This window comes from Toxorhynchites rutilus, chromosome 1 (genome assembly GCF_029784135.1).
Source record: "Toxorhynchites rutilus septentrionalis strain SRP chromosome 1, ASM2978413v1, whole genome shotgun sequence".
NCBI classification, from domain to species: Eukaryota; Metazoa; Arthropoda; class Insecta; order Diptera; family Culicidae; genus Toxorhynchites; species Toxorhynchites rutilus.
This window is the reverse complement of record NC_073744.1, coordinates 65,403,728-65,426,558: the sequence shown is the minus strand read 5'-3', so window position 1 is coordinate 65,426,558 and position 22,831 is coordinate 65,403,728. Positions and strand designations below refer to the sequence as shown.

General features: G+C 39.3%; 1 protein-coding gene across 11 annotated transcripts in view; it reads right to left on the bottom strand.

Annotated features, from left to right (window-relative positions):
* LOC129763534 (cGMP-specific 3',5'-cyclic phosphodiesterase) overlaps positions 1–22,831 on the bottom strand; it is a 242,650-nt gene that overhangs the window by 70,305 nt on the left and 149,514 nt on the right. For 10 of the 11 annotated variants that reach the window (XM_055762699.1, XM_055762693.1, XM_055762695.1 and 7 more), the window contains 5 exons: positions 21,963–22,208; positions 21,621–21,886; positions 21,495–21,536; positions 962–1,060; positions 236–580 (listed from right to left, as the gene is read on the bottom strand). In XM_055762699.1, coding sequence (XP_055618674.1) covers positions 236–580; positions 962–1,060; positions 21,495–21,536; positions 21,621–21,886; positions 21,963–22,208 — 998 coding nt within the window. The remainder of the gene's footprint in view (positions 1–235; positions 581–961; positions 1,061–21,494; positions 21,537–21,620; positions 21,887–21,962; positions 22,209–22,831) is intronic. The other variant, XM_055762697.1, reaches the window with a different exon arrangement.

Below are 22,831 nucleotides of genomic sequence, written 5' to 3'. Positions count from 1 at the left end.
TGAAGCACCGAAAGCGATCATGACGTTTTGGTTCGCACGCTTGTGTGTCAAGAAGAGCTAACCGAATCAGAGCCCTCTCGTTCTCGTTTGTGTCATGATTCGTAGCATGACACGAAAAAGAACCCCACTGGGGGGAATGACTTCTGCAAAATCATATTTAAAAGTGAGTTATTCTGTGAAACGTTCAATCGGAAAACACTACGATCGTTGCCTCCGTTCACCTCTTCGCACTAACCTTATTGATTAATTGAGCGACTCCAATCACAGTCTTCTGTCCATTGATGATCGGCATGCAGAGGATGGATTTGGCGCTGAGATCGTCCGGGTTGCCGGAAGAGCCCTGCTGGCCATCGTTGCCTGCCTGCTGTTGCTGTTGCTGTGGATGATAAATTGGTTTGTCCTTGAGCCATTCGTTGACGTCGTGGATGTTCAGCGTGTCGCCAGTGCTGGCCACATACTCGGCTATTTGGGCCAACGTGGAGCTGTTCAGATCATTCACCGATGGGCGTGAAATATTCGCCGCCGACGGGTTGTTGCTTCCCAGCTCAAAAATCATTGTGAAGCGGGAAGCGGAGGATTTCTGAAACGATAGTGAAAACTTTCATCAACTTGAGCAGATTATTCGTGTTGAAAATGGAACATTAATTCCCATTAATTGAAAAGTTTTGTTCCGTTAATGGTAGACTATTTAATTTCACTGAAACCGCTCCGATATCATTAATTTTAACTTAGATTCAACGCTAAAAGTCTGGCGATATTCAGCATTATCGATTCAATCTATTCTTCCAAATGGGCCCTTCCTCTGAGATAAATGTATTTAATTTGGATCTTAATTTGAACTTGAATATTGGGGAAAAGTTGCGCATCCGTTATGTCTCCAATGCCTCACTTATTCAGTAAATTTTCAATTCCTTCTACCTCTTATTTTATTTGTGAGCCCAACTCAAAAACTATAACAAACCTGCTCCACCACGTCCTCCACGTCAACACTGTGGCTCGTGCGGCGCGATAGCGTCTGATGTGTCTTCTCCGGTCGGTCCAACATCCGCTCCAGATGGTTCTGGCAAGGGGGAAAGATACGGGAGAAAGTAAAAAGAAAAAGAATGAGAATATGAGAAATGTGCTTTCATTAGACGCCGATGAAGATAGGTGTTTGCCGAGTAAGTGTAACTACAGGTGCCCGATGTAGTGACGGTTGATTAAAATGAGGAGGAGTTTGATGAATGGTGAGAAGCACTGAGTAGGAAAAACACCGTGCATTAATCCTTACCACTTATATAGATCAAATAGCGGTTACTAGTGTAAATTACATTTTACGAATTTATCTTAGGGATGAGGTGTTATACACTTCCTAAAAGAGGAAGTCATTAAACGATCACATGCAACTCCTACTATCACTATGTGAGAAAGCTCCACACAGATTCTAATTACTCGAGAATCAAAGTAAAAATAACTGTAGTAAACAAAAATAGATCTGCTCATCTATTTCCTTCTATATAGACATTGGATTGGTTGTCAATTTATTTCCCTAGTTTTGGCAAACCTCAATTTCAAAATAAATACCAACTTATTTGTGCCTGAATTTCTGTCTATTTTGTGAATTGATTTGATGCCAGGCCATTCTTCTTCTGTAGGAGCATTGTACCACTGCGACCATTAGTTTGGTCTATTGTAGTGCACTCCAGTTTGCTATGTATGCAGTGGCAGTTCGTTCCATCACTCAGGGAATAAGTGAAAGTCGCACCAGGACTTTGCATATCTCCCCACGAAGGTATGACTTCTTTTATGAAGCTCTTTACCTATTTTAGTTCAGCAGACCAAATCTCGTCAGGCATAAGAATGCCCTTTCCAAGAATCCGCAGTCTTCGCTGAATTAGTGTACTGCTTGGACAAAGTAAATGTTTCGAAGTTTCAGCTTCGAAACTGCAGAAACAACTGTTATCATCTGCTAGTTTTCCGATTTTTTTAGGTGATACCTGCTCAGACAGTGGCCGGTCAATAGACCGGTTAGTGTATTCAAATCTGTCTTATTCAAGCTGAGAAGGTTGCGTGTTATTCTGTTGCAAGGTGTAGTGAATAATTTGGATTGTCTTGGTGTTGATAGAGCCCTCCAGTTGGCTTCAATCATTGATGTTTCCCAGGTTTTGAGCTCAGAATTTATGCATGATGTAGATAATCCTCAAAATGACTTAGGCCCGACGAATTTAGTCTAAGTCTTGCTAAGAGATCGGCTTTTTCATTACCTTCTATAGTAATCGGGCACCCAGTATAGGTTAACTTCGTTAGTAGCAGCTAGTTGTTTTAATGCAGTAAAAGCATACACATGTCAGTCAAAGCTAGTTTGGGAATGTATTGTATCCTTAAGAGCTGCTTGGCTATCTGAGAAGATTCAGATATTGGCATACCTGTATTTTCTAGCCAAACAAATATTTGTACATGTTAGAATAGCTTATATTTGTGCTTGAGAAACTGTAGACCACTGTCCCATTGGAACTGACATGTCGATTCCTGGTCCAGTAACCCCAGCTCCCGTAGATTTACCAATTTTAGATCCATCGGTATAAAACATGAGTGATCCTAGACGAGTTTTGGGACCACCTTCTTCCCATTCGTTGCGATTGAATTCAATCACTTTGAAGAGAACATTGAAGTTAGTCCTTGTCTAATCCAGTCTTCATTCATGCTTACTATAGTGTTCAGTTAAAAATCCTTCAGGATTTGTAAATGCCCTGTGAGAGCTCCTTCTAGAAAATGTTTTATACTTTTCAGCAGGTAGAAGGTATAAAAGAGCATCTAAGGCTTTGGATGGTGCGCAGGGCATACCTCCAGTTGTTGATAAGCATGCCAGACGTTGTATGTTAGTCTGGGTCTCACAATTGCCGAGTAAATCCTGTGAATCATTCTCGGTTTTAGCCCCAGTTTTTCCCGAATATACTACTACAACTCCAGAGCGCAGTCCGGGCATTAGATATTGCAGACTCCAGTTGGTCGTTCCAATTTAGTTTTTGGTCAAGCATGACACCTCAATATTTGGTTCGTTTTGAAAGCTCCAATTGTACACCTCCCAATCTAAGAGGTAGAAACTTATACGTTCGTTTTCTGGTAAATGGAATTATGACTGTTTTTGAAAAATTAGTACTAAGTCCTTGCATGTTCCACCCTTTGAGTGGGTAGTTAAGGGCTGTTTGAATTCTGTTGGAAACAGTATACTCACATTTACCCCTCACTAAGATGATTATGTCATCAGCAAAACCAATGACTTTGTATCCTAAATTAGCTAGGTTATTCAGAAGATCGTCGACAATTAGGGACCACAACAGAGGAGACAGAACTCCTCCTTGAGGGCAACCTCTTCTTGGATTCGTTGTTAGAGTAGATCCTCCTAATTTAGCTGTTATTAGTCGATTGGTTAGCATGGCATGTATCCAGTTGGAGGTGCACATGTCAAAACTACATTTTTTCATGGCTTTATTTATAGAGTTGTAGGATGCATTGTCAAACGCTCCCTCAATATCAAGAAAAGCTGTAAGTGAGATTTCGTTAGCACCAAAAGAGTTCTTCATTTTTGAAATTATCGTGTGAAGCGCTGTTTCTGTTCAAATATGATGATTTGATATGGAGATCAATGGCCTTTTCCATCATTTTCAAAGATGATGATGATGATGACCCACGTAATAAGTATAATTAAGTTTAAAAATATCAAGAGACCAGTATTATAAAAAAAAAGCAAAGCGAACTGGATCTGTTGCAAGCATTTGCTGACAAATTCTTTCCATTTTTTATCAAATTGAAAGGGAACAGAATCAACCCACACAGATTGCAGTGAAGCTAGTTTCCAATCCTTCACGTTCAACTGATTTGATCTTGGATCCCATGTAGCACAATGTGTCTTTACTTGTTCTGTGGAAACTACACCGAAGCTTGTTTCCAATCCTTTACCCAATGTTTTCCATTGGCAATCCCCAAAATTTTTGGACAGATTGAAATTCACTTTCGAAGTGAAAAACCTCCTTCCTCAGCCAAAGTTTGTAATTCTTTTCGAAAGAATGTTGCCTCAATAATGCTCGAAGTTTCGCTAATCAGGTTATCTACATAAAGGTCATTTTCAAGAACCACGCATTTGTTCTGTCCATTTGAGTGCTTTCCCGAACAGAGCTATCAATAACGAGCAACTTATCTACGACCAACGGAGGGGAAATCGTAGGATTTAAAGTCTCCGTGAACAAAGGAAAAGAAGAAGAATGAAGGGGAATACTTGCCTAGACTATAAACAGTGGATCTCGCTGAGGAAAACTTTTATTCGGCATCGGACTGTTGAGTAATCCAGTTCACTTTGCTTTCGCTGCGCTTCGATGTAAGATTGGAACCCACCAGTGGTAATCCAACTTGGAAATCGTCGTTTGATTTTTCTGTTCGTTTTCGCGTTATTCGTATCGTGTGTTCTTCTTTCCGCGTCATAAATTGGACGCTTCGCGTAGTGTGCGATGAGCAAGAAGAATAGGAAGGCAGGCTCGAGCCCTGCAAAAAACGAACGCATTGCCAGGGGCAATAAAATTACGAGGTAAGCGTCATCTAATGATGCACGCGGTGTTGGTGCAGTGAAAAGCGCTCGAACTGAACCGAGCCTTCGCGAATGTGACACCGCATCGAACAACAGCGAAGTAGGCGATTTCGGCGCGTCGGTCGAAAATGTAAACGCACAGGCAGCAACCAAAATCAAGCTCCCCCCGCTGGTGGTGAAGGCGGTCGCTCTTGACAAACTCATCAGCGAATTCGCATCGATGGGTGTTACAGCAGAGTACAAGCTGTGTTGTATAATTCAGTCTTTTTCCAAGCAGTTTATTTTCCGTCTTCATAAGGGCTTCGTTGGTGCCTTTGAGAATGCATCAATGCATTAAACTTACGTTATGGCGAAGCAGACGTTAAGGTTGTGCACCAGAAAATTATTTGGGAATACCAAGCATCTTGAATGTCTTACTCGAATGTTATAAGTTATTTGGATTCGCGTGCCAGTCGCAAAACTGCCTTCAACTAGGATTGCATTTGCGCTAATATTGATCATAATGAAGCATTGCTACTGTTTTCGAGGTTGTTATTAACAAAAAGAGTGTATTTCTCTTGTTTAGTCATCGAGAAAGTAAATGTTCTGGAATTTTGTATGTGATTAGGTTTTGCTTGCCAGTAGCAAAACTTCCTCCACTAAGGGTTACGGCTGCGCTTCTCTCGAGCATGAGAAAGTAATGCAACTCTTTTCGAAGCCAGTAATATTAACAGAAGCGTTTCTTTTGAGAATAGCGCAAAATGATAAGAAATGTTTATATTGCTAATAGTTTCAAGCCACAAATGTATGGCTCTGTATGCATGCTATGGTGAACGCTTGTTTGGCGCTTGGTTTACGCTTAGTTTGTACGAACGATATCTAGAGGTGCGATTCCTTTCAGGCAATACTAAATAACATGTAGCATAATATTTGATACTTGCTGTAGTTATGAGATATGGAATAATGGTGCTGCTGCAACATGTATATAATCGACTGTAGCCGAGTCAATGTCAATTTCAAAAAAGGCCACCGGAATAGCCTTCGAGGTAAATTTTCAATGCATTGACATGAAATAAATTGCGACATACGATTTTTTTGCGAGGGCAAGAATGAATCATCAATCAATTATCGTCAACTGATTCTACAATGAAAAAATCATTTCAGAGATTATTCTACAAAGCAGTTGTTTCTAAAATTTATCAGAATTATAGAATAATATCCGAAGGTATAAACAAGCGACTTATATAAAATAATAGCGTAGTTCTACGTCAACAATGCGGTCGTATCTTGGACACAACCTCCTATAATTTTTCCACGTTCGCAACTTGATGTTTACAGAACCGTAGTAGTAGACTGAAAAGCTCATCTCGCATTACAGGACCTTTAAAAACGGTATCATTCAGCGAGTATCCACTGTCGGTGCAAACTGGTCCGTCCAAAAAACGCCGACCTTAGTTATAGTGCTTGAATTTCAATGACGGGGTGGTGAGGCAAATAATATGTTTTCTTATCAGTGGATCCTTTAGCTTCTTATTGTAAATCTTCTTCTGTAACCTTTTTCATGTAACTAAGCCTAATACATTCAGCCATGAATGCATGACATTCTTTCTTATTGATATATCCCGAAGCAAGCGTCATTCCAGTTTTCTGAATCTTTCCAATGTCATTATTTTCGATTCACCCAGCATATTTCCGATATAAACATGCTTGGGTAGCCTTACTATGTACTGACCATCGTCAGCAAGCGAGTGATTTTTAATATAAGTTTCTTCGCCGTCTTGTTCCCGGTCGGACCAAGGCGGTTGATAATAATAACTGTCAATTTTTCACTTTTTTCTTTTAGAATCTCTAGAATCAATAATCCGGATAATCTCTTCCGGTGTATGTCTATCCGGATTATTGATTCTTGATTCTGGATTATCCGGATTATAAATTCTAGAGAGGATTAGTCTAGAGTCTAGATTATCCGGAGTTGTCGCGGCATGACAGTGAACAGATGTCCTATTTTGAGTACTCGTTTTACCCCTTACGATCTAACCAAGTTCTGTATCAACCAAAGTGGGATGTCCCATATCAATCCGTTTTAGTCCATTTCAAGAAATCATAGAATTATTCCGCACCATCTATCAAGTCAACCCGTTTGCATGTGTTATAGTCAGCATCAGCTAGCTTCAATTGTTCAGGATCTCTCCAGTGAATATTTCGAGCGGTCACTAAAGGCAACTCAGAAGTAATCCGTGGCCTCTGGATTCAGCCATAGCTCCTGGTCAAAATCAATCAAATCTTATCAAAAATACGCTCTCAAATTTATAAATTGTATATTCGACGAAATTTGACCTTCACACATATATCTCTGGATGCTGTCTGTCGTTCTACTGATAGGAATTAATTCATCTGTTATGTATCTACAATTGATCTGGTTAATTTTGGATGTGGGTGTGTGTATAACCGGTATAAACAGGGATGTTCAGTTTGAGCCATATTTGGTTCTAATCTAAGCTCAACAATATCTACGTATGAATGCCAACAGTGGTTAAAATCAGTTCTTTTTTGTAGTTCCTGTTCAATTCTACAAGTGCACAAACGGCTCGAAATCCCAACGCGGTAAAAAACATGTTAAGCCTGTTTACGTCTTTCATTAAGGTTGTCAAAAACAGGTCACGATTTTATGAAATAAAGTTAAGGTTAATAAATATTTATGTCACGAACGGATTTTGACGATTTACATATCAAACGATTCGGAAATTCCCTAAGATTTCTTTGTTATGCTATATATTACAATACCCTGGTATGTAAACAGTTTAAATTGATAAAAACTAGAAGCATTTTCATTTTACCATACATTTGTTCTGCTCATTTGTGAGCTTCCCTACCCATGTCGTCAATAACGAGAAACTTATCCGCACGTAACGAAGAGGAATGATTTAAAGTCTCCGTGAACAAAGAAAAGAAGAAGAAGAATGAAGGGGAATATTTGCCTATTTGCATAAATATTGGATCTCGCTGAGGCCAACTTTCAGTATCATTCTAGATATGAAGCAATGAACATCGTCTGTTCTTCCTTGTTTTGCGTCATCACATGTCTTTGTTTCGGATTGAGCTGTGGACGCGACCAAATTACTTACTCGCTGATATCTCTGTAATCAAAACATCTGACGCCATTCCATTGAGCTTCTGAACTACACAATTGTGTGGGGAATCATGAAACTCGGCTATCATCGGCTTACCAAAATAATAATTTTTCAGAAATTTTGTGTGTGATTTGGTTTCGCATGACTGTAGCAAAACTCTCTCCACCAAGGACAACAGCTAAGCTAATCGAGATCGGAAATATTGATAGAAGAGGCTTCTGTTAAGAAGAGCGCAAGCCATCGATGTATGGCTTTGTGTGCGTACGTGCGTGCTTCATAACCCATATGTACAAACAGCACATCTTCGCTACGCTGAAACCCCATTTGTAACTGCTCCTGTGTGCATTTCCCCTGTCGCGATGCAACAGTCACCTAATATTTTGATGCTATGATGGACGATTGTTTGGTGGTGCAAATTATGCAGCCTCGATAACCAATATAAACAAAGAGAGAGGTAGCGGAAGAGGAATATTTACGCTAGGGTATGAATAATGGATCTCTGCTGAGGCAAATATTCAGACTTTTTCTTTATTCGAAGCAGTTAACATCGCTTGTTTTTCGTCACATAAGGGCTGGTGCCTTTGTTACTGCGTCGAACTGACGCTATGGCGAAGCAGGTGTTAAGGTTGTGCGCCACATAATTATTTGAGGAATATCAAGCTTAACCATAGTGAATGTTGTGCTGGAATGTTGTGAGTTATTTGGGTTCGGGTGCCAATTGCAAAACTGCCTTCAACATAGATGGCATTTGAGCTAACCTAGATCTTAATGAAGCAATGCAACTCCTTTCAAGGTTATTGCGAATCTGTTTAAATTGATTAAAACCTGTCTGTCTGAATCTGTTTCGTTTGTTTAGTCACAAAGAAAGTAAATGTCGTTCTAGAATTTTGTATGTGATTGGGTTTCACTTGCGGTAGCAAAATTTTCTCCACTGAAGATAACAGCTGCGCTTATCTCGAGCATGAGAAAGTATTGCAACTTTGTTCGAGGCCATTAATATTAACAGAACCCGTGGCCAAGTGGTTAGCGTCTCACATTATCATGCCGGTAGTTCGGGTTCGATTCCCGTTCTAGCCGGGGAATTTTTCGTGAAAGAAATTTCCTTCGACATGCACTGTGGTCACGCGTATTCGAGAATTTGCCCCTCGGAATACATCCAAGGAGTGTGGAGCCGATCTGGCGTGGAGGTAACATCCATACTTCTCACGCTCAAGATCACGAGTTCAATTCTCACTCCCGACACTCTTCCAAAATGGAAGGAAAAGTGACGAACCAGCCAGAAGCGTTGAAAGTCACTATAATACAGAAAAAAAAAAAAAAAAAAAAAAAACATCCAAGGCGTGTATTTGGCTTAAGAAATCTCAACTAAGTATTAACAAATGACGCTAGTTAATGTATATGTCGAGACGGCAAAAGTTCCATAGGGAACGTTAACGCCATTCAATATTAACAGAAGCGTTTCTTTTGAAAATAGCGCAAAATGATGAGAACTGTTTATATTCTTAGTCACTTCAATCCACCAATGTATGGCTCTGTATGCACGCTATGTTGAACGCTTGTTTGGTGCTGAGTGGTTTTCGTTGTACGAACGATGACTAGAGGTACGATTCTACTGAGACAATACTAACTAACATGTAGCATGATATTTGATACTTGCAAGTATAGCCATTGTTGTTGTTTCCATTCGGTATCAAATAATAATTGATGTAGTTATGTGATGTGGAATAATGGTGCTGGTGCAACAAGTACATAATCGCCTGTAGCCGAGTTTATGTCAAAAGGCCACCGGAAGAGCGTTTGATGTAAATTTTCAATGCATTGAAATGAAACAAAGTGCGACATGCGATCAGCTTGTGTATTGTTCTGCAAGGGCAAAAATGAATCATAAATCAATTATCGTCAACTGATTATACAATAAAAACCATTTAAGGGCGATCAAACCATTCTACTAAACAGTTATTTCTAAAATTTTGCAACGTTCTAAAATAATATCCGAAGTTATTATCAAGCGATTAGAACAAAATAACAGCGTAGTTCTACGTTAACAAAGTGGTCGTGTCTTGGACACAACCTCTTATATTTTTTTATTCCTTAAGTTTATTTATTAAGGTTCATTAGCATTTTAGCTGTAACAGAGCCGGGTTTTAATCGTGTTACATGTTACATGTTTAGGTTTCTATAAATTGCAAATTACACAGTAGTTAATAGCCATTTAGGCGTAAGAGTATTCATTCTGTTCATCCATTGTTCTGCAGACCGGACAGCGGAGACAGTTGATATTGATCATTGTTGGGTTATTAATAGCACAACAGCCCGATGTTTCTTGCAGAGCAGAGCAGTTGTATGGATGAATCATTCGACCGTGGATTGATCTCCATCACTGATGATTGTTGCGTGGACGTAGTTATTCTATAACAACACAAAGATGGTCAATTGAGGGTCCTGAGTTTTGAACTCACAGTCGAACGCTTAGTAAGCGAACGCGCGGCTACGAAAACCCCCTGTTAAGCCTGTTGATGTGATGAAATGGAGGCATTTCTCGGTGAAGATCCATGCGAAATACGAGAAGAGCTTGTGCAACTCCAACATTAGGAGTTACCTGCAAAGCCATTTCCAAGCGATTTCATGTGTTGGAGACGATTCAAAGCACACACAGAAGGAAACGGAAAGAAATAGTGTTTAAATATGCCAAGTGATAACTTTGAACTGTATTGATAAATCTTATTTCTTATCTTTTACGACACTACTCAGTCGTCGTTTAACTGTAGCAAAAATCACAAATAATTCATTTATTGGACGATATCGACATGAACATAATGAACATAATTTTATGGTTCTAGTTAATTGAATGTTGTAAGAACTGCAACTACAGAACTAGTAGAAATGTTGATTACTAGTCTACATCTGGAATTTTTCTGACAAATTACAGGAAAACCAGGGAATATCAGAGATTTTGTTTTTGATCGTTCAGTCGACACCCTGTATTCGTACCTCCATTAAAAACTAGTAATTCAATTGAAACATAGTTCATTATTTAAAATTCATGAGTTCTGAATTCCCACAGCGATTCATCGGTTACCTCGGATAAAGCAAACTTTAATTTTAAAACTCATTATTACCGGCCGATATAAATCATCATGTAATCCCATTGATGAATGCGTCATATGAATGCGATCGGAGCACTTGATTAAATAAATCGCGCCCAAACTGATTGTGAATTGCGAATTTCGCACTCACACAAAAGGATTAAATATGAGTCAAGGGTGAATCATCACGCGGTGATGACTTTGAGGGGTTCATGAAAAAGTTACCTCTGTTATCGCATGCATATATTGCATTTATTGCACACATTATATGAGCATATATCACAGCTCCGATTTTCCCGCGTGGTGAATCAATATTAACTCCAATAATTTACATTGTTGACGGTTTTTTTGACGTAGAACTACGTCTTTCATTAAGGGTGCCAAATCAGAAAACAGGTCACGTTTTTATGAAATAAAGTGAACGTCAATAACTATTTTTGCCGTGAACGGATTTTGGCGATTCACATACTAAACGAATCGGAAATTCCGTAAGACTTGTTTAATATGCTATACATTAGAATCCCCTGGTTTGTAAATGGTTAAAATTCATGAAAACTTGAGGCGTTTCCATTTTCCCATACATTTGTTCTGTCCATTTGTGTGCTTTCCCGAACAAACCTGTCAATAACGAGCAACTTATCGACGGCCAACGGAGGGGAAATCGTAGGATTCAAAGTCCCCATGAACAAAGGAAAAGTAGAAGAATGAAGGGGAATACTTGCCTAGAGTATAAACAGTGGATCTCACTGAGGCAAACTTTCATTCGGCATCGGACTGTTGAGCAATCCAGTTCACTTTGCTTTCGCTGCGCTTCGATCTAAGATTGGACCCCACCAGTGGTAATCCAACTTCGATATCGTCGTTTGGTTTTTCTGTTCGTTTTTCGCGTTATTCGTATCGTGTGTTTTTCTTTCCGCGTCATAAATTGGACGCTTCGCGTAGTGTATGATGAGCAAGAAGAAGAGGAAGGCAGGCTCGAGCCCTGCAAAAAACGAACGCATTGCCAGGGACAATAATATTTCGAGGCAAGCGTTATCCAATGATGCACGCGATGTTGGTGCAGTGAAAAGCGCTCGCACTGAACCGAGCCCTCGTGAGTGTGACACCGCATCGCACAACAGCGAAGTAGGTGATTTCGGCGCGTCGGTCGAAAATTCAAACGCCGTTACCCAGGCAGCAACCAAAATCAAGCTCCCCCCGCTGGTGGTAAAGGCGGTCGCTCTTGACAAACTCATCAGCGAATTCGCATCGATGGGTGTTACAGCAGAGTACAAGCTGTGTGGCATAATTCAGTCTTTTTCCAAGCAGTTAACATTGTTTGTTTTCCGTCATCATAAGGTTGTACGTCAAAAAAATATTTGGGGAATACCAAGCATCTTGAATGTCTTACTGGAATGTTATAACATATTTGGGTTCGCGTGCCAGTTGCAAAAGTACCTTCAGCTAGGATTGCATTAGCGCTATGAAGCATTGCTACTGTTTTCGAGGTTGTTATTAACAAAAAGAGTTTATTTCGCTTGTTTAGTCACCGAGAAAGTAAATGTCGTTCTGGAATTTTGTATGTGGTTTCGCTTGCCAGTAGCAAAACTTCCTCCACTAAGGGTGATAGCTGCGCTTCTCTCGAGCATGAGAAAGAAATACAACTTTTTTCGAGGCCAGTAATATTAACAGAAGCGTTTCTTTTGAGAATAGCGCAAAATGATGAGAAGTGTTTTATATTCCTAGTAGTTTCAAGCCACCAATGTATGGCTCTGTATGCATGCTATGGCGAACGCTTGTTTGGCGCTTGGTTTACGTTGTACGAACGATGCCTAGAGGTGCGATTCCTTTAAGGCAATACTAAATAACATGTAGCATAATATTTGATACTTGCAAGTGTTGTCATTGTTGTTGTTTCCATGCGGTGCCGAAGATATATTGATGTAGTTATGCGATGTGGAATAATGGTGCTGGTGCAACATGTATATAATCGAGTCTAGTCGAGTATATGTCAATTGCGAAAAAGGCAAAAAAAAAAGAAAAGCGTTCGAGGTAAATTTTCATTGCATTGACATGAAATAAATTGCGACTTACGATCAGCTAGTGTATTTTTTTGCGAGGGCAAGAATGAATCATCAATCAATTATCGTCAACAAATTCTACAATGAAAAAACTATTTCAGAGATTATTCTACTAAGTAGTTGTTTCTAAAATTTCACAGCATTATAGAATAATATCCGAAGGAATGAATAAGCGATTTATATAGAATAACAGCGTAGTTCTACGTCAACAATGCGGTCGTATCTTGGACACAACCTCCTATAATTTTTTTTTCATCAACTGCATTGCTGATTTTCAGATTGGTTCATTCATACATTGACTTCAATTAAGCAAAATTATATCCCCACTTTTTTGTGCATACTCGCCTTGAATGGAAACGCGAACGGAAAATCGGAAAAATCATATCCGCAATATTTTCCCCATCGCTGAGGCTGGGTAGGGTTTCGAGCGGCAGAAACTGAGTGGATCTCCGGGAGCTTATATGTATAGATACCACCGCTTTGTACCCTTCATTGAATCAGCAAGCCCGGCGCGAGAGCGAAAAGTAATATCAAAAAGCATCGAATCAAAGCAGCGGTAGTAATTTTTTCTTTTTTTTTTTTAAGTAGAACTACGTCTTTCAGGAAGGGTGCCAAATCAGAAAACAAGTCAAGTTTTTATAAAATAAAGTTAAGTTAATAAAGTTAAAGTTAAATGAAGTTAATTTTCACTATGAATGAATTCTCATGATTTGCATACCAATCGAATCGGAAATTGATATGCTATACTTTACAATTCGCTAATCTCTAACCGGTTTGAATTCATGGAAACTGAAAGAACGTCTTTTTCCCCATACATTTATTCTGCCGATTTATGTGCTAACCCTGCCTGTATTTCGAATGCTTATAACTCGAACATTTCTTAACAGATCGGAAACAGGTTTGCATCAATTGATAGGAAATATTTCTACGCGTCTATCACAACTAATAAAATATTATTTTTCTTGAGATGAACAATTGAATAACTGTAAAATTTCAAGAGTTATCTAAATGCCCTAACTGCCAAGTTTTATTGGCTCGATTTACGGTTTCCCTAACACAGACTTCAAAATCGATATACCTGTGGAAATCCACTCTGCAAATATACATGCAAAGGAGGGGGGAGGGGGGTTGTTAATTATATTCGAAGTGGTAAACAAGTGAATTGCATAATATAATTGCTTAGTTCTACGTCGAAAAATATGCGGTCGTGTCTTACAATTTTTTTTTGGTATTGCTTCCACCCTTATTGGTAATAACCAGAGGTGCCAGATTAGCTTTCTGCGCGAATATCCTTCAGGTTTGAATATTACTTTTGATACTAAAAATGTTTACTCCGAGGTATTGTTGCTTGAATTTGATGAAAAGACGAATGAGGGTTGGCAGCACTTGGGGAAAACCATAGAAAATATGCCTTTGTTCGAATTTGCCTTTTTCTCGGCGGAAAATACTTGTGAACACTTTGATTGCAAATGTGCCCAACCTATTAAGTATTTGACTATTGCTCAGGAAATCGACAAAAAATATAGATAAAATGAAGTGAAACCACTTCTTTAAATTTAACCAGAGTTTAATTACAATTCCACATATCTGACGGAAGATTGTATACATTTTTATCTATTTTCAGTTAAACTGGGAATAGCGTTGTGCTTCTAACATGGTCAAAATTTGATTGATTTCTTGACGTAGAACCAAGTCTTTCAGGAAGCGTGCCAAATCAGAAAACAAGTCGAAAATTCTCTAGAATTTGTTTGATATGCTATACATTAAAATTCCCTAATCAATAAATGGTTTAAATTAATTAAAGTGGAAGCATTTCCATTTTCTCATACATTCGTTCTGCCAATTTGTGTGCTTACCTTCCCGTATCGTCAATAACGAGCAACTAATACATAAGTTTCGGCCCGTTTTCAACTTATTTGGTATAAATAAGTCATACACGATTTGAAACCACACCACTTCTCATTTGATGGTAATCAAAGCAATATCGTTGCCGGAGAGCATCCAGCGGAAATGGATTGTCTTTCTCAAAAAAGGTGAAGAAGGAGTACGGAGTAGTGTTTTAACCACAAGGGCCCTTCTCCGGGCTAGAGACGAATAAACTGAAGAACTTTAAAGTATCTTAAAAATAAAAATGGAATGGAATGAAATTAAACCACAGTTGCGAGTGAGCTAGCAAGCACAATACAACCAGCGGACATTATTCATGCTTAATGCTGATATCACACACACATATACACACATAGTTCGATACAAGAATGGAATAGAAAGAGAAGAGAGGAACTACTGCGATTTGAGCTTCGCCGATAGTGCGCAGAGATATTTGCATCAATCGACAGGAAATATTTCTGCTTGCGCAGCTCACTGCAAACATTCTTTGCAAAAGTTGATAGTTGTTGAATGGAATAAAGACCCATTTATACATTATTAGTAGCTGACTTTACGATGAACAGCTACTGACCCGGTGAACTCGCTTGACAATCGGTTGATTCGCCTAGTCCAGTGGTTTTCAACCTTTTTTGCTCCATTCCCCCTCTTATGAAAATTAATCCCAGTGTTTCCCCCTATCAGTATTTCGTAAAAAACAAAAAAAACGTAACATATCAGTAAAATAATGAACGAATACTAACGGTTTCAAGTTATGTTCGCAACAAATTTGATTTTATACTTGCATCTGATGGTAAAAAAAAGGTATTAGGCTGTCAAAAAAGTACTGCGGTATTTCCGCGAGATGTCGTTGTAAGCGCGTAGTTCTAGTTGTATTCATTGTATCGAGTCATACTATAGCTTGTTGGAAAGGTATTTTTGCGCGCTATAATATAGTACTTGACAGTGTTTTGTTTGGTTAAGTCGTTTGTGAGTTATAGTGTTGCAAATATGGAGCAAAATAAAGAGAAAATCCGACATATTTTACAGTACTACTATGACAAAGGCAAAAATGCATCTCAAGCTGCCAATAAAATTTGTGCAGTTTATGGACCCGATACAGTTTCCATTTCCACCGCACAACGATGGTTTCAACGTTTTCGTTCTGGTGTAGAGGTCGTCGAAGATCCGCCACGCTCCGGAAGGCCTGTCGTCGAAAATTGCGACAAAATCGCTGAATTAGCCAAGAAAGACCGGCATAGTAGCAGCCGTAGCATCGCCCAAGAGCTGGGGATAAGTCATCAAACCGTTATTAACCATTTGAAGAAGCTTGGATTCACAAAGAAGCTCGATGTATGGGTGCCACACACGTTGACGCAAAAAAACATCTTTGACCGTATCGACGCATGTGAATCGCTGCTGAATCGCAACAAAATCGACCCGTTTCTGAAGTGGATGGTGACTGGCGATGAAAAGTGGGTCCATCAGGACAACGCCAGGCCACACACTTCTTTGGTGACGCGCCAGAAGCGCAAGAATGTTCTTTTGCATCCGCCGTATAGTCCGGACCTTGCACTAAGTGACTACCACCTGTTTTTGTTCATGGCGAACGAGCTAAGTAGTCAAAAGTTAGCCACAAAAGAGGCCTGTGAAAATTGGCAATCCGAGTTTTTTGCCAATAAGGAAGCGAGCTTCTATAACAGGGGTATTATCTAGTTGGCATCTCGTTAGGAAGAAGTCATCGAACAAAACGGCGCATATTTGACTTAAAACAGATGATTGTAACTAATTTTACGAACAAATGAAAATTCAAAAAAAATACCGCAGGACTTTTTTGACAGCCTAATATATAAAGTGTGTAAAGTCAGTATGGCACCTGTGCCTGAACGATTCCCGCTAAAATCATAATTCTTGAGAACGTTGTCGAAAAGCACACCTCATGTCATCTTCGATATCCACTCTGTTACGGTGTTTTGTTTCCATAAGAAATCCAAATTCACATGAATACTACGCAAAACGACACTCGTAACGCTTATTCCGCATATCAGAATAAGAATCGATCATTTGTAGATCTGCTTGTTAATCCGAAACTTTCGTCACTACCAGCCGAAAGAGAGTTCAAACCATGTCCAAATTTTGTTCTTTGGTATAAGGAAAATATGTGTCAAGTTCAAGTTGTTGCAAAAAGTCTTGACAAATGATGTACATTTTCTTTTTGTTAATGTCTTCTGTACTGTTTCATCATCGTTCCATCATCATTCTCTGACGAAAGTCTTTCAAACATAGTAAAGTTGTTCAATTGAACATTACATTTCAGATTTAGTAATGATTGCCGAGAATCGCAAAAAAAGTTTTTGTGGCAATTGTTACTAATCATTGTCATCTTCAAAGCGAAGTAAATGTATAATATTCCCTTGCACAATTCCCCCCTTTTAAAGACCAAATTCTCCACTAGGGGGGAATTCCCCACCGGTTGAAAATCACTGGCCTAGTCCGTTCACACAATGCAAGCCGCTGGCGTAAAACTAGAAACGTCTGCACGGGTTTACCAGGGATGCCGAGTGATTTTTCAAACGTTCATAAAATAATGAGAAACAGCAAGCAGTTTGACAGATAATTGATTTGAAACCAAATCATCTCTTTGTAGCTCATGAAAAAACATGTCAACAAAGGGAATGCACACGGACTATTATCTCTTCGCAATTCGCCTTGATGTACCGATTGGTGAAGCGAAAATGTTAGTGAATTTTCAGGTGGAATAATCATTCTAACAATTATGAATGAAAATTAACTTTTCCATATCGAATGAGTAATCTTTTCAGAAAACAATACTTTTTCGCCAGTGGTGAAATAAATTAATTTGAACGAAAATTGTATTTGATAATGATTTTATAATAAGTTGAATAATAAGTGGAAATATCAAAAAATCTAAAGAAAAATGGTCAGGTGCTTTAAGCAGTTAAATAAACACAAAAAATAGGTATCTATTTTAAATATCCTCACACGACATAGGGAATTGTCTTTTCTTTTCTTCTCTTTTCTTCACCCATGGACGGCATATGTTCTTGTTTTCAAGAGAACTATCCAATGGAGAAGGTGTGCCAGGCGTGCAAAACAAAATAACGATTTCACTAAGAAACTAGGATGGTTTTATTTGTTTTTCCAATAATTTTCGAAAGTCTGTTAAAATCTTCGCATGCTTCTAAATATCTTCAAAATAGAGAGATGTTTTTACATCTGGCATCCTTGATGCGAACGCTAAATGCTATTTTTGACAGTCTTCAGAATGCAACTCGGTGCTGATGCGCAACACGATTTTTGCACCCAGTTGAGCTCCCACTCCTTGTGTACACTTGCGCTCTGGCGAATGAGCACGCTCCGAAATACAAATGAAATGTTTGGTTGTCAGCACCGTTCTTGCGCTCAGTTTTGCGCTGAGTTTACGCTGTATTTTGCGCCGTATTTCTATACTGCGCTCTTGAATCTGGATTGCTCTCTCTGTTGAGATATTTTTCTTCACACAAGCGTATACGAATCGCATGGAGACGCGCTTTTGTTTTTATGCTTTGCTTAGAACGAGCGAAGATAAAGCGTGAGCTAGAATTTGATGTGTGTGTGTGTGTGTGTATAGAATGAGGCGCGCGTTACACAAATGAGAAGGGATGTTTAGTATCTGAATTCTGCGCCGGGTACATTTTGCGCTGTCGTGTTTATGAATTTTGGGCACTTCGCACCAAGAGAGAACACGTGTTTGCTTCGAACGCGCGCTGATGAAAATAAAACTCAAGCGCAGCGCTGCGTATGTTTTCTGAAGACTGATTTTTGATGTTTCCGGGGAATGCGAATGCGAGTAAAACCTAAAAAAATTTAAGTAACTCTTACGTCGGATCAGGCATGACATTAACTGGCATGATGTGTTTACACGGTGTGAATAGCTGCACTGCAGTAACTGACTAGACCGATTCGTATGCTCACTCGTACCGTAAAAGCTAGGCTTGAGGGTTTACTAAGAAGTATGTTACAAGCGATGTTCACTGCTTCGATAGTTGTCATCCAGAACAACTGTTTTCTTGGTGAGCCAACGATGCTTCCTCACACAATAGTGTAGCTCAGAACATGATTGCAATGGCATCAGTTTGAAGCAATAGCTGCAATGCCAGAGACATCAGCGAGTGAGTAATTTGGTCGCATCCACAGCTCAAGTCGAAACGAAGACATGTGATGACACAAGACAAGGAAGAACAAACGATGCTCATTACCTCGAATATAGTACGAAACTGAAGTTTTGCTTCAGCAGAGATCCAATATTTATACTCTAGCAAATATTTTTCTTCGTTGCTCGTTATTGACGGCACGGGTAGGTAAGCTCACAAATGAGCAGAACAATTGTATGGAAAAATGGAAATGCTTCTATTTTCATCAATCTGATTCATTTACACACCAGAGGATTGTACTGTATAGCACATCAAACAAATCTTAGGGAATTTTCGAATCGTTTGATATGTAAATCGTCAAGATCCGTCTGCGGCAAAAATAGTTATTAACGTTAAGTTTTATTTTCATAATAACGTGACATTTTTTCTGATTTGGCACCCTTAATGAAAGACGTAGTCCTACGTAAAAAAAGTGCTACCCTCCCATACTAGTACAAAATTTGTATTACTATTATGCCATAGCAATATAAGAGCAATATGAGAGAGCGAAATATTGAAAGAGACACATTGCAAATAAGCACGCATTATCCCTTTCCCCATACTTGGCCACATACACGGCCCACGTCCGAAAAGGATACAGATTTACGTTTAAGCTTTCCTTTTCACTCTTTCCATGCATACTTTTAAGATCCAACTTCATTTTATAGTGTGGTGTAATATACTGACTTTTTTTGTTCAACAGCACCAGTGGCTATACAATAATACTAGCTGTACCAGCAAACTTCGTCCCGCCCAAAATTTGTTTTTTGTTATCAATACCTTCAAACATTCACGTTTTCTTACTATGAGTAAGTTCATGTGTCCAATCGCAGAACTGTTCATTGATTGATCTTCTATTCGACCCAGTTGAATTTACCTTTTACTATAAAATTCCTAGTATTTCTAACAAAACTCTTCTTTATAATATCAGATTATTTTCAGACACAATTCTCGTTCCAGATTTTTCAACCACTTGCAAATTACATGTTTATCCGTTACATGGAATAAATTTTTTATACAGAAAATATGATAGAATAAAGACAGATCTAAATCGGACAATTCCTTCCTCAAATTCTGCTCTTATCAACACATCCAGCGATCCTTTTTCTTGGTATAGATAGAAGAAGATATAGGAGTGCGTTTTATCACATTAAAACCCATTTCCAGTTTCGAACAAAGATTAATTTTGTAGCGCAAACATCAAATGGACTAACAGCACTTGTCACTATGTAACTGTACAACATATGGGAATTAATTTTTTCTGAATTTTCCCTTTTTCCTTCAGAGTTTTCCGAAAACTTTCAATTGTCATGTTTGGTTGGAATATTTTTGGTTGAAATATGTGTAATATTTTTATGGGATCCCCTCTGCATTCCAGAGGAGGTAGGGGTGTCATACCATTATAGAAACATTTCTCATACCCAAAAACCCTCACATCCCAAATTGTGCTTGATTGGTTTTCGAGTTATGCAGAAGTTTGCGTTTCGTTTGTATGGCAGCCCCTCTTAGAGAGGGCGTGGAGAGTCTAACCATTATAGAAACATGCACCCTAAAGCCTCAATATGCCCAATTTGGTTTCATTTGCTTGATTAATTCTCGAGTAATTCAGAAATTTGTGTTTCATTTGTATGGCAGCCCATCAAAGCGTGGTGCCTCTCGTTGATTCGAGGTATCCTTATGGTTCTTTTATTTAGGTATCTCATTTATTGATCTAACGTTTATTTTAAAAATTTAGTTTTCAAAAAAACTCTGTATTTAAAAATCCTGTAGCTCAATGGAAGGAATCTTATAAGAATGTTTCTATTATACCTACATCTTTCAAATCGAGACCTCCCAACTCACTGGACTCTCCTCCTTCACTTCTTCAAAATCAGATTACATTTTGATTATGACAGGAGCTAAACAACTTACACTGAAAACAAAATCCTTATGCATTCCAAAATTTTGCACTAAGTTCCGTAGATCTGGCATCCAGGCCTATAACAGGGTTTACCCATCATTTACCCCTGAACCAACTGCTATTGAGTATAGTGTTTTATTGAAAGCATTTGCCCTGCTTCGGTAAATTGATCCAACTTACGACGGCATTGGGAGGAACGGGAAAATAGATTAGATTATCACATGAATGGGTCATGTTCTGAATATGAACTTTAAACATATTTAATCACACGGCAACTAGTGTTCCGTCGGAACTTGAACAAAGGAATAAATAATTAGGAAAATCCAAAACTAAATACCAACCGTGTTGGGACTGCCATGGGAGATTAATTTATTTCCCGCGATGCTTTCTGCTCGAATAAAGAAATTGGCTCCGAATGGGCTCCACGGCTAATGCTCGCGCCGAACACGGCAAAATGTGCTTGTCAAAGTTTTTGCTGCCCACAAACGTGCCGGCAGGTAGATGGTTCTTTTCCCAGCGCTCCGAGTGCTTCGTGAGTTAATTAACGCTACTTCTACCTTTTCACCCGAAGGCAGTGTACGAAAATATAAAAAGTGCTTAGCATCGAATGCATTTGGTGCGTGTTCTTCGCTATGCGGGGCCTCTACGACCACAAAAAAAAACAAACTCGAACAGGTGCTGGGCAACGTGCGCTCACTCGCGACTATCGATCCAATATTACCTTGAATCTATACTGATAATGTTCCAGGTCTAAGCATGCACTCTACGGGGGGAGATTTTAGGGGAATTTTCATAGAATAAAAATGTAAAACATGTCCGAGCGAGTTCAGTAATCGGATCAACCTACCGCTTCGCCACAGTCCAGATCCAGCAGGAACACGGCACATCGTTCGCACTTGAGCAGCTCACGCGCTTCGGTCATGATTTTGGTTACCAGGCATTCGAGGTTGTTTTGTTCGGCGAAAATATTTCTCGCCAGGTTCAGCAGTATCTGATTCCGCCGATACTCCTGGACGGACATTTCGAAAAGCTGTGCATTCTGGATGCCAATACCACAGAAAGTCAAATATCGGCGGAAAATTTCCACGTCCCGCTCGGTAAACTCGGGCGATCCTAGTAGAGAGAGAGGGGGGACGAGAAGATAACAAAGTTCAGCCGCTCATCAACTCGGGATTCGTTCCGCTCCTACCGTTAGTTTTGTTGATAATCTGAGCCACACCAATAACCTGTCCCTCGTAGTTGCAAATCGGCATCGACAGAATGATGTTCGTTTTGTAGCCCGTTTTCTGGTCTATCTCGCTGTTGAAGCGTGGATCCTTGTAGGCCTCTTTGATGTTGATGGTTTCGTTCGTTTGAGCAACGGTTCCCGCAATGCCAACGCCGAAGGGTATGATGAGCTCATCCTGTTTGGCCCGTCGAACCGCCTCGTCGAGAGCTGTGGAAGCAAACAAATCGTTGTGATTAGTGATGCGGTTTCATTTGTGAGCATGAATCTAAAATTCGAGATTTGGTTTTAGGTAGGTGCATTTTGTGCTGCGAATGGATGTTGCGTATCAATCGAGTCGGAATTTCTGTAGGATTTGTTTGATACATTTCAATTTACCATTCCGTTATTATTTTCCTATACATTTGTACGGTGCTGAGTTTTTCTAAAAACACCGTCAATAGTAGCATCTACGTTAGGTACTACTATTTTTTTATTACTAATATTTACTAATTTTAATGTAGCATTACGTACATCGGGAAGATATTGGGGGTGCAAATTGGAAAACGGAAAATCGGTCGCATCGCGGAAATTGTCCAATTTCGAGCGCTTAGTGCTTAGTTATTGCCTGATAGATTTACGAGATTTTTTTGAACTATAACTAACTATCGAACAATTGAAAGATTTCAAGCATTATCTAAACGAAAATTCCGTGTTTTGAATGGTCGATTGGCGCAAGCAATCTGTGTACTCTCAGTTTATTCAGTCGCATTCTATACAAATAAGAATATGAAGCACGCAAATTACGCTCCCCATTCTGAAAAGAGCAAGTACCCAAGTGGCGAAGGATTGTA